The sequence below is a fragment of the Lathyrus oleraceus genome, chromosome 3 (genome assembly GCF_024323335.1).
Source record: "Lathyrus oleraceus cultivar Zhongwan6 chromosome 3, CAAS_Psat_ZW6_1.0, whole genome shotgun sequence".
In the NCBI taxonomy this organism is placed as follows: Eukaryota; Viridiplantae; Streptophyta; class Magnoliopsida; order Fabales; family Fabaceae; genus Lathyrus; species Lathyrus oleraceus.
The window spans coordinates 509,425,667-509,443,993 of NC_066581.1; the positions used below are offsets into that span (position 1 = coordinate 509,425,667).

An 18,327-nucleotide genomic window follows, 5' to 3' on the forward strand; every position below is an offset into this window, starting at 1 on the left:
AACAATATTGGGGTGAGATAATAATCTCAATGAGTTCCCATATCCTATGGGTCCACTCGGCTCTACAAGGGTTTTCTAATCAAATCCTAACTCAAGTCTTCATCTTTCGTTACTTGTGTATCATCCACACAAGATAACTAAGACTTAAGTGTCTAAGAGATATTCGGAATGTATGGAAACATGTCACTGAGCTCTCATAACTTAACAATCACTATTCAGATTCACGAAACATTGATCCTCGCTCGGGCCTACGTCTAGGTCAAGCTCAATTCACCCATGCCCGAATGATTCGACTTTTGCGGTGGATATCAGATCCTCTATGAGACTCAAACTTAGTTCAAGCAACCGTCAATCGTATGCGACTCTAACCCGCTTCGAATATCTTTCACTATATGGGACTCTAACCCACTTAGGTGTCCACCTTTCCCCCATGTCCTCCATGGTTGGGACTCAAACCCATTTGGGACACAAATCATTGGTGTCACATCCTATTTCCTACTTTCCATAAGCATTTCAAAAGGGGATGTGCACCCTCAAAGGAAAACTATCTAAATATGTGATTAGGTCTCAACAACAATAGGACTTTCTAAGCAAAGCTCCTCACCAATAATCATACCAGTTCTCATGGTATTCATTAAATACTAGGTGATCATATCCACCCATTCACATATTATACCCATGTGTTCCATACAATGCATATTGATTCGTTAATCAGGCGAATACTAGTCTGCGATACACACCGAGGTACCGTTGCGTCCAAGCATCACAGTATACTCATTCGTGCATACACACAAACATCATAATCAATCAATATATATATATATATATATATATATATATATATATATATATATATATATATATATATATATATATATATATATATATATATATATATATATATATATATATATATATATATATATATAGCATACATTAAAGCCCACAAGATGATATAACATGCTATAAGGTCCATGGGCAAAGTTATTAGTCTACCCGCCTCAATCTAACTTATTCCACTTTCAAGTCTTAAAAAAACATCCGCCAGATCATCCTATGGTAGGGACTCACCGGACTTAAAGGGAAAGATTAAGTGGAATAGGTCATAGAGACATCTCTCTATATCATATTCATACACGTTAGCTTCCTAACGCATCTGTTCTCGCATCAATTAGAGCTAGCATTTCCATTTTATGGTGGAAACGGGAAAAAAAGTCATAAACATACATACTAGTTTATCATCAACACCCTATAAATCATTGGAATAAAATCATGCTTTTACTTCACCATTTAATAGATCATTGAAAGAGCTTTCCAAGCATTCGACTGTGCGTTAAATAAAGTTACGAAACTCAAGTTACGTCACAAATAGTGCAGAGGGAAGAACACACAGACCAGTCAGCCGTGCTGAGCACCAAGAAGTCGTGTCGAGCGCCATCAGTGCTGGAAAATTTCCCAGAAAATGACCGAAGGTGTGCTGAGCGTGCCTAGGTTGGACTAAGCGAACGTAGTAGTACTTCCAACATTCAGAAATAATGAAACTCTATTTTCTTCACACAAATCACTTCCAACCCATACCACATCAACTATAATAATGTATTAACATACCCAACCATCTCATACCATTAATTTCATCATTTCTCAACTCTAAGAAACAACAAAATCATAGTTCACCATTTTATTTGTAACATGAACATAAAATTAATCCAACAACAACATCCATAGAACACAAGAATTACATGAAAAACACATCATCCATGAAAGCAAAACAATGACATAGAATCAAGCACAACAAAAACATAGAATCAAGAACAACAATAATTTATCATGGAATCACACAAAACCCTAATTCTCAATCATGAAATCTCCCTCCAAACTAATGTTATCTATGGAACTCACCTTAATCCAAAGAGATGATGAGAAATTTAAAATGGGGTCGATAATGATTTTATGAACTTTCCTCTTCTTCTTACATGAGTTTCTTCTTCTTCTTCCTTCCCATTTTTCTCCTCTTTCTTCTTTCTCTACTCTTCTTTTCCTTTTTCTCTTTTTCCTTTTCTCTCATTCTCCTTACTGATACTTCTCTTCCTTTCTTATCTACCTTTTTTTTTAATTTTTCTTTCTTATCCACTTATCCTTCTTTCTTTTTCCACCATATATATATATATATATATATATATATATATATATATATATATATATATATATATATATATATATATATATATATATATATATATATATATATATATATATATATATATATATATATATATATATATATATATATATATATATATATATATATATATATATATATATATATATATATATATATATATATATATATATATATATATATATATATATATTTGTCCCAACCGACAACATTTAGAGCATTAAGGATATATGGGGTATTACATCCCCCTTCCTTAAATTGAAATTCGTCCCCGAATTTCCTCCGTCCAACAAATAGACACTTCCTGCATCACCTTCCCAGGTCAACATTGGACTTTGCTTCAGTTCAATCCTCTGACCTACTCAAACATCTGACTTGTCTTCATTGAAAAATTTCTCTCTTTCATGAACTCTCGAAACTTCATGACTTTAACTATACTCTTATTTCAATATTAGATTAACTTCTAATCTTGTCCCCCCTTAATTCATCTGACATATCACTCGAAATCACTTGGTTAAAACTCCCTCCGAAAACCACGACTTCCTTATCTTGATTTGGATAATCAGTACTTATTAAATCCCCATGAGATAACTTATTGATTCCTTAACTACATCTAATATGACTACTCTTCTCTCACAATTCCTTCAACAATTAAGACAAACTTCGTAATCCATCAATTGATATCCTTATCAATTTCACTTAACCTAGTACTATACATTACGAGCTCATACCCTGATGATTCACTTCTCTCGTACTATTTCAATAAGATACACATTTGGCACGAGGTTGTCTCACTTTCATTCCTACGATTAACTATCCCTCTAAACCTCCATTAACTTCATTGAACTCTTCCATTCATCACCTTCCATTGTGCTACTCTAATTCCAACCGTCGAACACCTAAGATTCATAAGACCTATTGGTTAGCTAACAATTTTCATAGAAAATCACACTTATCCTCCAGGATATCCACCATCCAGAACGGTACTAAATTTTTTATTTTCTTTTGATTATTCAAGCCATTTGAACCATTATCTTTCGAAAAGTTTAGATATAATTTAACTTTAATATCAAATCTGCTTGAATTTTATTTATAAAATATAATTTATGTGATGCAGAAAGTGCATTCAAGTATTATTATTTGTATAATAATATAATTTTTCTATAATATTTGGTTAAAAACAAAATTACTCTAAAAACATTTTATAAAAATATGATCATCATCGAAAATCTTTTTTTCCTATTTTCTTTTCAAATACAGTAATTTGAAACTGATTTATTAAGATATTTAAAAACCGTAAAATAAATGAAACTGGTACTTAGTTTTCCTTTCCTAAAACCAAAAAACCTAGTTCCCAACAAAAAAAAAAGTTACACATAATTAGTTTTACAATGAGTCACACGCCGAGTTGTAATAATACGGTGGTTAATTAATTAGTCGAGAGTTAAACCGAGAGAAGAGTGAAGAAGAAGAATAGCAGTGGCAGTAACTAACAACTCTTTCCACTTTTTTCATTTCATTCTTTTCCATGTAAGAGAGACAAGAGAACAAAACAGTAGCAGATTGATTATAAACACAAAGAAGAAAAGCATCACATCACGACGTAACTACCAACAACAATGGCGTCTCCTCCTTCTTCCTCCTCCCGCTTTCTGTTATTGCTCATGCTGTTTCTGACTGCATCTGCCTCCGATGATGTGATGCGCGATGACGAAAGAGCTCCAAAATCCGAATCATGCAATAACCCCTTCCAATTGGTAACTACTTCTAAATTCCTATTCCTATTCCTATTTCAATTCAATTTTTACTTTTACCTAATCTGTTGGATCTTGACTTTATTATCATAATTTACAAAACTGATACTTGAGATTATGTTTAATTTATTCATTGTATTCAAATCTTTATCAGTGTGTTGTTGGATGTGTCAATGTGTGTTTCCGGTGTCCGTGTATAATTTTAATTTGATTTAATTGCAGGTTAAGGTGGAAAATTGGGCTGATGGTGAGAAAAGTCTTACTCATAGCGGTATGAGTGCAAGGTTTGGTTCTTCGTTGCCGGAAAAGGCGGAAAATAGTGTTAGGACTCCAGCTATTTTTTCAAATCCTAGTGATTGTTGTTCTCCTTTAACTTCAAAGGTTTTTTTTTCTGTTTTATTTGTATATTTTCTTTTGTTTTTTTGTTTCAGTTATCAATTTGGATTAGCTTAATAACTGGTCTGAGTGTGTTATGTGTTCCTGATTTTGTAGTTATTTGACTCTGTTGCTCTATGTATTCGCGGTGGTTGTGATTTTCAAGTTAAAGCTACATTTTCACAGGCAGGAGGTGCTACTGGTGTATTGATCATTAATAATGAAGATGGTTCGTTTCAATGCTTCTTACATTATGTTTTATTCCTTCATTGTTTACTCCCTCTTTTGGTATAAAAAGTAACAAAACTTACTTGGTTGTCTTAATCTTTGTAAAAAAGGAAGGGAGAGAGTAATTGTAGTATAATGGTGTGTTTGTTCTGGCGGTGGGAGGGAAATTAGCATTATGATTGACTAATTGAAATGTTACTTTCATTGCAACTAATGACCTACTCACAGCTCTTTTATTTGCTATGTATAGTCAATAAATTTAATGTTGTAATATTTTTTCTGATATCTAACTATTTATTTGTTTTTCTCAGATCTTGCTGAGATGGTTTGCTCCAATAGCACTGAGGCAAATATTACAATTCCTGTTGTGATGATAACAAAATCAGCAGGAGAAGCTCTCAATGCATCTTTGGCATCTGGAAAGAGAGGTGAGTGCTTCAATTTTTAGAGCTTCTATTTCTAATATTAATTACTATTATTGTCTATGACAAAGATTTAAGGATTTTATATCTATTAAACATTGTCATATGCATATTCAATGCAAATCCTTTTTGGCTCTAGTAGACATGCCTATGAGTCCTATGATGGCACTTAAATTATTGACACCTATGTGCGGCAATATTTTTTTCTCCTTGCTTGTAGTAGTTGTTGAAGAGTTTATTCCCCCACCCCTAGTTGGCTTAGGACTTATTAAAGAGAAAATTACAAATCTCTTTTCTTTTGAAGCAGTGTGATAATTGGGGATAAGATCTTTTGAGCCTTCAAATAAGAAAAACGGATCAAATAGAAGATAGTATAACAGAATAGTAAGACTTACAAAAACAAAGTAGAAAAGCCATTGAGAAAGACTTTACTCTAAATGGTTGTCGAACTGGTTTTATTAAAACTTATGGTTTTTGATTGAAGCCAACGGTGAATATTAATCCTTGCACAAAACCTACCAAGTTGGATAAGGCCTTGGTTTACTACTGTTGTACAAAACGAGGTGTAGCAGGGAGCTTATATTTATTTTTTGACAATGAGATCTTGTATTACTTTGTAGCAATTGTCTAGAGTTTTATATTAAGCGTTGGATTGGAATTTGGATATATTGTGTGGTCATCTTGAATTCACTTGTAACTTTAATTAATTAGGAATAGCAGGGTATCATGGATTGAAATTTCAAACTGATCTAGCACAAGAGAAAAATAGGTAATTTACATCACCATGTTGTTTTAAAGCATTGACCGGAAATTCCACCATGTCTCCTCTCATGCAAACACATAAATGGACCTTAGCATTTTCATGCATCCTGTGAACAAGCGAGATGGGAAAAATATGGCCAGCTTTATCAATAAAATGCATATTTATCTTAGATGTCAGGTTTATTTTCCACATGGTAGGCATATGGTTAATTTGGCATTGTATATTGCAGTGGAAGTATTGTTATATGCACCTCCTCGACCGCTTGTAGACTTCTCAGTTGCATTTTTGTGGTTGATGTCTGTTGGAACACTTGTATGTGCTTCACTATGGTCAGATCTAACTACTCCTGAGAAGTCCGGTGAACGCTATAATGAATTGTTTCCCAAGGTTTTTCCTTGTAACCCTTTGTCCGCCTTAAAGTTTATGATTTGTACTTAAATGCCTGTTGATGATGCCTTGAGTAAGCACTTTTTGGAAGCGGGGACATGCTTTTGTCAATGCTGAGATGGAAAATGTCTTAGACACATTGGCATTGGCACATCTATTACCTACATTTCCTTTATGATTATCTTTGAATTTCTTTCTTACAACCACTTTTAATTTCACTAACTATTGTTAGAATATTATAAAATATATGGTAATATCTTTTATATTAACTTCGAGTATCTTAGAATATCTCTTAATATCAGATTTGGTATTAGTTATTGTCATCATGGTTTGTTTTTGATTTAGAATTATATCCCTATAAATAGAGATTAGTATTGACTCTTTGTATCAAATCAATAGTCATTATTATTGCTATTTTTCACTCATCTTTTACACTTCTGGTCCTCCTTGAATTGTCTCACCACTAATCCATTGCGGAGTTCCCAAACGATTGGAAATATCTGTTAAGAGAGTCCCACATCGGACAATATATGGCTTGAACATGTGTTTATAAGTGGGGGCAGTCCTCACTCTACCAACCGGTTTTGTAGGGTTGAGTTAGGCTCAAACTACACATTCTTAACATGGTATCAGAGCCTCGTTTAAGATCCAGTGGGCCACCTACTATGGTTTCCGCTATCGGACCACCCACCATTTATTTCCACGCTCCAGATGTCCAGTCCTGGGTGAGGGGGTGTGTTAAGAGAGTCCCACATCGAAGTGGGGGCAGTCCTCACTCTACCAACCGGTTTTGTAGGGTTGAGTTAGGCCCAAACTACACATTCTTAACAATATCATAATAGTTTTCTGGCTTCCGAGCAAAGTTCGAAATTAGTTATTTGTCTTTGGATTCTGCCACCGTCAAGGTTACCCCTAGTTTATTTTTCAGTTTGGAAGTGTCCAACCGTTAGTCCCAAAGTAGTTCCTGGGTTGTTCCTGTTTATAAGTGGGGGCAGTCCTCACTCTACCAACCGGTTTTGTAGGGTTGAGTTAGGCCCAAACTACACATTCTTAACAATATCATAATAGTTTTCTGGCTTCCGAGCAAGGTTCGAAATTAGTTATTTGTCTTTGGATTCTGCCACCGTCAAGGTTACCCCTAGTTTATTTTTCAGTTTGGAAGTGTCCAACCGTTAGTCCCAAAGTAGTTCCTGGGTTGTTCCTGTTTCCTTCAGAGAAACTTCAACTGTCGTGTCTGCAACACTACGACCCCACCATCAGATTCTCCTGAGTTAATTTGGTCAGTCCATGAAGCTTCTCCGTCAACCCCTATCTCATGCGCATTTCTCCTGCCTTCAGTCCAGAAGGTGCATAAAGGCCACTGGCCACCGGCCACCATTCAGACCTCTTATAAGGTTGTCACAAGTCCTGGTAGACTCACCTCCCCTTTCTGGTTCTGATGGGACCACTTACAGTCTGTGGGTCCTGCGTTGAGGGCATGTTCCAATGTCTCTTAGTTGTTTCATAGGTTGATGCCGTGGCCGCATCAAATGGCCTTATGACGAGGTTATTTTTTATCTCTGCATTGGTTTTTTGTCCAGTTCTGGATGTGTCAGTTTTCCGATTCTGGTGCATTGGTAAAGGCCTATCGTGTATTTTCTCTCTCCATTGACCGATCATTGCTTTTTTGCTGCTACTTTCGGGTCCATTTTATAAAATATTTTCCCTCTCCTATTGCGTATTTTCTCTCTCCATTAACTATTTTTAGAATATTATAAAATATTTGGTAATGTCTTTTCTATTAATTTAGAGTATATTAGAATATCTCTTAATATCAACTGATATTAGTTATTATTATCATGATTTGCTTTTGATTTAAAATTGATTCTATGTATCCCTATAAATAAGGATTAGTATTGAGTCTTTGTATCAAGTCAATAGTCATCATAAATGATATTTTTCTCTCATCTATTAACATAATCACAAATTCAACAATTCTTTGTCCGCCTTAAAGTTTATGATATGTACTGAAATGCCTGCTGCTGATGCCTTGAGTAAGCAATTTTTGGATGTGGGGACATGCTTTTGTCAATGCTGAGATGGAAAATGCATAGCTTTTTACATATATGTCTTTGTAATCTTTTGCTAGGAATCGCGAAATGCTGCAGCAGCAAGAGGTGGTTATGATAAGCAAGTTCTTAAGATTAATTCAAAGGCTGCTGTCGTATTTGTCATAGCAGCATCTACCTTTCTTGTTCTGCTGTTCTTCTTCATGTCAGCATGGTTTATGTGGGTGCTCATTATACTTTTCTGCATTTCTGGTGTTCAGGTAAAGTAATTCATTCTTTCCATGGATTTTACTCCCATTATTGCAAATTGAGAAAAGATCATATTTCATAAGTATGCATGAAGGGGGAGGGTATTAGTTCCCTATCATGCATGATTTAAATTTCTGTCTATATACTGACTTTTTATTAGGCTATTAGCAGTTCCAAGTATTTGACATTTACTAATATATACCAAAATAACCTTGTTGATTTCATACATAAGTTGCATGAAGGAAATAATAGGAGAGTAAGAGAGTGGCAGTGTCTGTGTGAAAGACATTAAAACCAAAGATATCAATATCATCACTCTTCATTATCATCAACATGCACAATCAAAATCTTTAATTTCCTCTTCAATTAATATAAATTTGAATTCATTTTCAGGGGATGCACAATTGTATTACAAGCCTCACTTTAAGGTATGACCAATCTCTGTCTTTCTCTCTGTCTCTCTCTCTCTGGACAGAAAAGGAAATCAATGTTCTCTCTGCATGCCTTGCATTCTGTTAATTTTGTCAATCCTTTATTTTTTCTTACCAATTTTGATCTGAACAGGAAATGGCAAAACTGTGGTCAGAAGACTGTGAATGTACCTCTATTTGGAGAGATTTCTATTTTCTCGCTGTTAGTGTTTTTATTTTGTGTGGCATTCGCTGTTTTCTGGGCTGCTACTCGACATGAATCTTATTCGTGGATTGGCCAAGACATTCTTGTAAGTTTCATATTTTAGTACCTTCATGACAGGTCTTTCTGTAAGTTTCATATTCAATTCCCTTTCTTGAAAATTGTTTGTGAATACTGTCTGTCATTTGAAGTTGAGAGGAAGCTAGAAGCTTTGTATGATAAACTAGATTAGAAGTTTGCAATGGTTTTTGTAGTAGATTGTCCACCTGATTACTTGAGCGCGGTTCATTAGTTTATAAACTGGAAATCTTTTGACCATTATTTCCTTTTCCCTACACATATTCTTCAAGTTTATTATTGTCGAATCATTAAATATTGTCTGTGTATGAGTCTACATACATGGGCCAAATACAACATTGGGATCTTGGTTGGTTCCTATTGAGCTTCTGAAGCATTGCACTGGAAGTTGGTTTACTATCTTGTATGTTTGAGACCGTTAACCAATGATTAACTGTGTGTTTGATCTTTGACTGATAGCTGTTCACTTAATGTATTTTTTGTTCTTAACAGGGAATCTGTTTGATGATAACAGTTTTGCAATTGGCTCAATTACCCAATATTAAGGTACCTAAATGGATTCCAAACATCTACAATTAATTAACCATTCTTCCCTTTCTTAATTTGGTCTGTATGTCATAAATTACTATTATTGTCATTTTCTTATCCATCTAATTTAATAGGTTGCGACTGTACTCCTATCTTCTGCCTTTGCCTACGACATCTTTTGGGTGTTCATATCTCCGTTGATATTCCATGAAAGTGTCATGATTGCAGTAAGTATTCACCTGTACAAGTAATACTTTAGCTATTCACTTTTATCTTCTTAGTGCAGTTTGCATCTTCAAAGGAAATTTCGGTAGAAAGTGAGGAGAAACTAGAAAATGTAGTCAGAGGACAAAGTATCCTTTTAGCAGTGTTATAATATAAGAAAGTATCCCTGTTACTTTTTTAATTGTCACTTTTTTGAAGAATTTTGTTCCTATTTATTCGTTGTTTTCAAAGTTCAATGCAACATTAATTATTGTTTTTTCAATAATACTCTTACAGTTTGGGTTAAGCCTACCTCAACCTTACAAAACCGGCTTGTAAAATAAGGATTGCCCGCAACTTATAAACATGTTCAAGCCATCTCTCATCTAATGTGAGACTCTAAACAAATACTCCCTCTGTCCCACAATGAGGGATCCGTTTGCAAAATAAAAGTATCCCAAAATGGAAGACCCATTTCAATTTACAATGCAAATTAATTCTTTTTTTTCTCCAATTCTACCCTTTAATCCTACCCTTTAATCATTACAACTTTCATCACTCCCAATACTTGATAATTGGTAAAAACATCATTCTCTCTCTTTCATTTATACACTTTTCTTAATATGTGTGAAATAGTCAACTAGGTCATTTATTGTGGGACGGAGGACGGAGGGAGTAACTTTAACTATTTATTGCTGAAATACAAAATGGAATGACATAATAAATAAGTTTAGGGTATTATAGAAAAATGACCAAAAGTTCATCAAAATTAACAACATTTATTAATTATTTTGGTTCGTGTAAATCTTAAAATGACAACTAAAAAGGAACAGCAAAAGCATACTAGAACATCTCAATAATATGTTAGAGTATTGTAGTTTATTGCGTGAGACTAGTTTCTAATTTTAGAGTATCATAGATTTTCTCATAAGACTAATTTCCATATTTCTTAGATATTACCGTGAGTTGTTTCCTGATTTCCATATTTAATTAGGATTAAGAGTCTTGTATCCCTATAACAGGGATTGGTGTTTAATCTTTTGTGTCAAGTCTTTATCAACCATGTTTCACCATAATTATATTTCTTCTTATTACTCTCCTTTTATCCAAACCTATTACTTCAACACATAGCAAGAAAGGAAATCCTTATTCAAAGACATTTGGCTGATTAATATATACTCTTACATAATTGACAACTTGGAACAAACAAGTTTTGGGGTGGAACTTTTATGGATGTTTTGAAATTTTGGAGTATCAGGATTTAGTCTTCAGCTCCAGCGCAAGCATAATAAATAGAACATGCTTTTTGGGAGCAAGAAGACAGGGGGAATATGAAATTTGTCAAAAATCATTAGTCGATTAGTTGATAGTATTACAATTTGGGTTGAGCTCAGCTCAACTCTTACAAAGCAGGTTTATAAAGTATAAACTCCGATACCACTTATTGGAGATTGGAGAGTCCCATGGAGAACAGACAACACACCTCCACCAAAATCCTTAAGGCTTTGAGTATATAGGTCATCTCTTTTATATATCCAACATTGAACTCATTCTTAGTCGATGTGAGACTAATCACTCATGCTTGAACCTATATTGTATCAGAGTCAGGTTTGGCTTGGTGGGGGAGGAGGAGTAAGATCATGGTATTGAATCCTTGTAATGGAAGACATCCAGACCGTGTAGTTAGGAGGCGTGTTCCATTACTAGTAATTGCGGAGCCAGTTTAAGATGTGGAAAATTCACACTTGAGGGGAGATTGCTTAAGATGTGGAAAATTCACATTTGATGGGAGATTGCAAGATGTGGAAAATTTACACTTGAGGGGAGATTGCTAGGTTCAAGTGTGAATGATTAGTTGCACATTGACTGAATGAACTCAATATTGATATATAAGAGAGTTGAGGTGACCCATTTTCTCTCAACTTCGAGTCTTTTTGGTGTAGATGTGGTGTCTGATCTCTTGTCGGTTTTGGAGCATTGGTTCGTTGTTGCTTCTGGCGTTCCCCCAGACTCCCCAACAAGAAATGGTAAAGAGTGAGCAATGGAAACGCCAAATGCTAGAGGAGGGTTGTGAATTGTGATGGCCATGTTTTGGATCACAACGGACGGTAAGCACAGTTGTTAAGAACCTTGTTCTTGGCCAAACAAGGTGGATAACTGGAGCAATGATTAAGTTATGATGAGGGAATATAATGGGGCAACACAAAAGTTTGATCAAAGAGCCAATGTGGTGAGAGGGGAAATGGAAACCCACTCTATATTACCCAAAAGCCCTTGTTTTGGAGACGCTCGATCACAAGAGTACATACAATATTTTGTTTTGCCAAGAAAAGAAGAAAGAGAAGGGAAGTGTATTAGAAAATACAGAAAAAGGGGTTTGTGTTACTGAAAAGAGTTAAGCATTTCTCCTGCCCTGTTACAGTGAAGAAAAGGAGGATCTAGCGAGAACCTGTGTTCTGTGTGATGCTCAAGTGTAGCTTCTTATACTGTAGATCATTTATAATTTAAGTGTCTAGCGAGAATCTGTGTTCTGTGTGAATGCTCAAATGTAGCTTCTTATACTGTAGATTAGTTATAACTTGAGTGTCTAGCGAGAACCTGTGTTCTGTGTGAATGCTCAAGTGTAGCTTCTTATACTGTAGATTATTTATAACTTAAGTGTCTAGCAAGAACCTGTGTTCTGTGTGAATGCACATACTTACAGTTAAAGAGTTAAATAATGAATAAAGCAACTGCTCTTTTATTCTTATCAAATGTACCTTTTGTTTTCTTTCTCTAATATAATTATGTTTAATTAAAAAGGAAGAGAAAATTGTGCTGTCTTATATATTTGTCCCAATCATACATGATGAGTCTTCTTTTGCAGGTTGCTCGAGGTGACAAGGCTGGTGGTGAAGCGATTCCCATGCTTTTGAAATTTCCTCGTCTTTTTGATGCATGGGGTGGTTACGACATGATTGGATTTGGAGATATTATCTTTCCTGGTTTGCTTGTTTCCTTTGCTCATAGGTACCAAATTCCTTATTTTCTAAATGTCGAATGCAAGATTTACGAAGTTTAAGATCTACATATAGCTCAGTCGAAAAAGATGTACACATAGCCTTCAGTGAATAGTGTATATTTTCCTACCATATTTTGTAGTGATAGGTACCGAATTCCTTATTTTTGTTTGATTTTTTCTTTATTTAATGAGTGACGTGTTGCCTTTTCTTCTCTATTCATTCCATCATTATTAATGGGAATGATGAAGACGGTGGTGGGATTGGTGGTACTGGACGTGGCTTGATGAGGCTTTGGGGTCTTGTTGTTTGTCATCATACTTCTGCTAGGTGTATTCCTTTTCCTCTTAGGCATGCTTATGAGTTTCTAATGCAGACTTTCGGGCTTCAGTTGAATATGGAGCTTCAGTTGGTCGTGCAGTCGTTGGAGAAACGGGTTTTGAAGACACAGACTCTGTTGTGTGATATGTTAATTAGGGATTCTCCTACTGGGATTGTTACTCAGAGTCCTAGTATTATGGACTTGGTTAAGTGTGATGGGGCTGCTTTGCATTATCAAGGAAACATGTCACTAATTAAATAAAGAAAAAATAAAAAAAAGCCACCTAGACAGGCCTTGTCAGCAAAACTGAAGATTCAACGATGCCTATGTGCAGATTGATTATATTGCTTCTGCTTTATGGCATGAATTTTGATAACTTATGCTAAACATCCAGTCAGAATATCACACCACCACCATTGCTTTTAAAAAAAAAATCACATCATTTGCACACAAATAAAACTTAATCAAATTTTATAACTTCCCCAAGCCTTCTGTCATGTGGATAATGTTCCATACATAGCCAAGATGATTTGATGTGACTAAACTTCTTTCTTAATTTTTGCTCCAGGAAGCTTTTATTTATGTACTTCTGATATGATGCTTCGTTTTAACATATTTATTCTGTTTTCTGGTTGTCTAGTTTTGATAAAGATAATAAGAAGGGAGCATTAAATGGATATTTTCTTTGGATGGTAATTGGCTATGGCATTGGTAAGTTCTTTTGTTCTGTTTTAGTATTGATTAATTTATAATTTTCTTCTCCATCAGAACTGCTGCTTATTTTTTACCTCATGTACATTAAGGCCAAGTATTTCTTGACTTTATTCATGCATTGGCTGATTAGAGTTGGTAGTAAAAATTGTATTCTTACTTTGGATTGAGTTAAACTCAATTCGACAAAACCGGCTTGTAAAATTAAAGACTTCTCCCACTCGAATTATAAATACTATTTCAAGCCATATCTTTTCAAGTGCGGGACTTTGAACGATACATTAAGAATATGATTATGGATGAAAAATATCCAGCCTTTGTTGAGATTATCATATCATAACCTTATTTAACCTTTCCTTTGTTGAGATTATCATACCATAACCTCATTTAACCTTTTTGTTTGATTCATTGGCTCTTACATTTTCTGCCTAATCCCTTTCTAAGCCACCAAAAAGACTTTTCATTAAACCATACTTGATTTATATTTTCTCAAGTGTTGCAGCTTTTGTTTAATTGTTAAACAAGGGCGTATTAGAAATTTGATTGAGCCTAATTTAACCTTACAAATCTGGTGGCTTGTAAGGTGGGGTTTTCCCTCCACTTATAAATATATTTTCTGGGCATATCTCATTGGATGTGAGACTCTTAATACGCCCCCTCACGTCCAACACTATTGGGCTTGTTGCGTGGATATAAAATGTGGATGGTCTCATAGTGGAAAACTGATAGCATGCGGGCCAATGGATCTTAGATAAACTTTGATACCATATTAAAAATTTGGTTGAGCCTAATTCAACCTTACAAAACCAGTTTGTAAGATGAAAATTGCCTCCACTTATTAACATATTTTCAAGTCTATTTCATTTGATATGAGCCTATTAACTGGGTGAACCCTGAAAGACCTATAACTAGTTGTGGGTGTGTGAGTGGAGAAATAAGGGTTACAAGCTGCAGACGCGAATATGCCTAGAGAGGGGGTTAGTTAACACTAGTGGGCACAGGTGTTACCACAGCTTCACTTAGAAATTTTAATTTTGTACCTATCACCCTATTCATAGCACAGGTGTGACCACAGCTTCACTTAGAAATTTTGCACCTATCACCCTCTTCATAAATTACTCCACCTACTTAATTATGTTCTTTGCTTCCAATATTCATTAAATGAAGTTTCAGTTTCCGTCAAACCTTTTATTTTTCTGTGTGTAATGGAGTGCTAATTCAAATTTACACCAAGTGTAGTTTAGATCAGCATGAATGAGATGCCAACCAAACATCCAAGCAACTCATGATCATCTGTTTATTTTTGTTTGATTGATAAAGCACAAGTAGCTCTACTTTCTCAAGCATGGTTATTGATTTTCTTATGGGTAATGCTAACTTGTGCCCCTAGAGAGTTTGTATTAGAAAAAACAATTAAAAAATTAATTATATATCTTTATTAAAATCAATCCACAATTTTCAAGATAACATTTCTTCATTTAGTTTCTTAACTTATGTCTTAGGGCACAAGTTTGCATTACCCTTCTCTTATAAATCATTTCAACTTTCTCGTTATTTAAACTTGTAATATAGATTAGTATCATTATTCTCTTATATCATGAGGGAGTGTCTTTTAACATTTCAGGCCTCGTTTTCACATATTTGGGGCTATATCTGATGGACGGAAATGGACAACCTGCACTCCTCTACCTTGTTCCATGCACTCTAGGTAACTAGTTCTTGGTGGAAATTATATCTGAAGTTATTTGCATTACCATTGTTTTAGTTTTATCTCTCTCATGTCGGGTCATTATTTAATTTGATAAAATCAACAGGCGTCATTATCATACTTGGACTTATAAGAGGCGAGCTGAAGAGCCTTTGGAATTATGGCACAGACTCGTCCCTGTCCACAGAGCCTTCATATTCAGAAGTTTAAGTTGTTAACTATAGTACATTCTTTGAGAGTTGAAGAAGTTGAAATGATTGCAGCTCAATGGTCCAAAATAAATGCAGTGGTTAACACAAACACCAGGTGTACAGGCTCCATAACTATCTTTGTACTCGATCATCGTAGTTCTCTTGTAAAAAGAAGGAAAAACAGAAGGAGAACTCAGACAACTCATTGTTTTATTTGACAAGCGTTTTATTTATTATTTATCAACTCGTCGTGCAACTAAAATTTGATCATTATTGATGCATGCACCTTTACAAGTATAAAAGTGATACAGCACAAGTGTCTTGTTAAGTTTTTACTATACCCCTTAACTATCTAAATCAAATGCTTTTTGTTAAAGAAAGCTGTATGACTTTATAAGTTTTTTTTTTAATTTTTGCTAAACAGGTTGTTTGATTTCCGATATTATCATCTTTGCGATATTATCATTTAAGTTGTTAGAAACAATGTTTTAAAGAATTTGAACCGGTTAGCAACGACTTACAGAATTTTCAACAAATTTACGGTGATATCAAACATGTACTATAACTGCGCAGAGTCCCCAAATACAAGGTTTGCTCCGCTGATCCACCAAGTGCAATCAATCATGAAATGTACTTTTATGAACAAGATTTGCTTTGCATTACCTGACCTGACCTTGGAAATGGCACAAAACATGAAACTGAAATTGCACTAAAACTTGTGGCTGTAATGAGTAAGACTTTGATCTGTCTATCTATATATTTTGTTACAAAATCACCTCTCCTTTTTTTGCCACAAGCCACCAATACTTTCTCTTCACATGTCTTTGTTTGTAGTGAATATTATATATAATATATTTACAAACAATATTGGGTGGTTGGTCCACCATTGAACACTCACGGGTTCATTCCATCTATAATGTCTTAATACCATCAATTAAGTATTGCACTTAGCATTGTCACATAGCTTCCCATCTAAGATTATCTAGCTAAAAATATTGTAACCAATCTAAATTAAACTAAAAATATCTTTAAAATCGATTCAAACTGATATATACATACACTAGCAGCTAATTTTGTAGAAGCGTTTGTTTCCAATATTCCACATGGATCCAATTGGTTTTTTCCTTCTTCTGACATCTCTGTTACTCAGTTACCCCTTTGTTCTCATTGCTCAAAATCCGTCTAATACAACAACTATCAGTGTTGTAGGAGTTGTTTATTGTGATACATGCTCAACTGGAACTTTCTCCAAACACAGTTACTTCTTGTCAGGTAAGTACTAACTACCTTGTTCATCTCTTCTGGCATATGTCTAGTATCTGATACGTTTCAATGTCTCGAATATCTGACACCGACAAAATAACAAAGACACGTAACTACCATGAATCACTTTTATTTATTTTTAATCATTACTAATGTCTACGTGTCAGTGTCAGTGTTCGCTATGTGTATCTATATTTCATTCTTGATGTCTATGATATACATCAGGTGTTGAGGTTCATATAGAGTGCAGATTTAGAGCGAGCTCACCAAGAAGCAACGAACAGATAAGCTTCTCAGGGAACCGAACAACAGACAGAAATGGAGCATACAAGTTAGATATACCATCAGTTGATGGAGATAACTGTAAAAGTTCTATGGATGGTGGTAATTCAGAGATTGTAACTCTATGTGAAGCAAGTTTGATAGGAACCTCTTCATCTTCTTATTCTTGCAATGTTCCTTTCTTAAAGAGCACAAGAAGTAGTGAAATATTAAAACGGGATAATAACCTATGTGTATACAGCTTGGGAAGTCTAAGTTACAAGCCACCTATAATCAATACTCCCTTATGCTCAAATTAGCTTCTTTCCAGAGGTATTGTCTAAATGAGTGTGTATTTATAAATTACGTGTCGGTCGTAACTTCAATTTGAAGTAATGTGAGATTTTTTAGTGTGCCAAAGCAAAATTTGTCAAAGTTCATTTTAGCACCTCCCTTTATTTCTTTCCATGAATGTCTTCCATTCAAGTTAGGGATAGAAGGCCACCTTCATTCACCCCCTTTTATTTTAGGGGACTCCCTACAGAGCCAAAAACCACACATTCTCATCTCTAAACTATCCTTTCTTCATTTTTTTTTTACTTTTCAGATAATTATTTAATATTTATATATGGAAATACCTAGTTAGCTAGCAATTGTGTAAAATATACGTCCCATTTTATAAATTTTATTTATCATTTCTATTATGTAATGTAAGTGTAATTCATGTATTTATTTTATATGTGAATGTTAATAAAACAACACCCTTTTGTATGTTGATATGAATGTGACATACTACAATTTCATCTTCCTATATTTGAAGAAGTAAAAACAAATGTACAATAATTTGATATGGTGGTTTGTTTTTGGAACACCTTTTTTCTTTTAAATTTGTTTATATATATTGTTTGTTTGTTTGTTTTGTCTTATATCATATGCCTAGTTTGAAATATGTATACTATATAAAGAAAACGATTGTAGCAGTTTTAATATATTATAATATGTTTTAAGATTTAAATTTCATCTT

At 34.4% G+C, this 18,327-nt stretch overlaps 2 protein-coding genes across 2 annotated transcripts; both read left to right on the forward strand.

Moving 5' to 3' along the window:
• Window positions 1–3,573: 3,573 nt before the first annotated feature.
• On the forward strand, window positions 3,574–16,114 carry LOC127128473 (signal peptide peptidase-like 2). Its single transcript, XM_051057817.1, has 14 exons — window positions 3,574–3,936; window positions 4,156–4,314; window positions 4,426–4,537; window positions 4,848–4,964; window positions 5,951–6,108; window positions 8,237–8,416; window positions 8,799–8,833; window positions 8,970–9,126; window positions 9,609–9,662; window positions 9,779–9,871; window positions 12,715–12,857; window positions 13,810–13,880; window positions 15,505–15,588; window positions 15,695–16,114. Exons 1-14 carry the CDS (start codon window positions 3,799–3,801, stop codon window positions 15,796–15,798), a joined length of 1,605 nt encoding a protein of 534 aa, XP_050913774.1. The 5' UTR covers window positions 3,574–3,798; the 3' UTR covers window positions 15,799–16,114.
• A 538-nt stretch (window positions 16,115–16,652) lies between these two features.
• On the forward strand, window positions 16,653–18,080 carry LOC127128475 (olee1-like protein). The gene is made up of 2 exons (XM_051057820.1): window positions 16,653–17,051; window positions 17,268–18,080. Exons 1-2 carry the CDS (start codon window positions 16,883–16,885, stop codon window positions 17,621–17,623), a joined length of 525 nt encoding a protein of 174 aa, XP_050913777.1. The 5' UTR covers window positions 16,653–16,882; the 3' UTR covers window positions 17,624–18,080.
• Window positions 18,081–18,327: the final 247 nt, after the last annotated feature.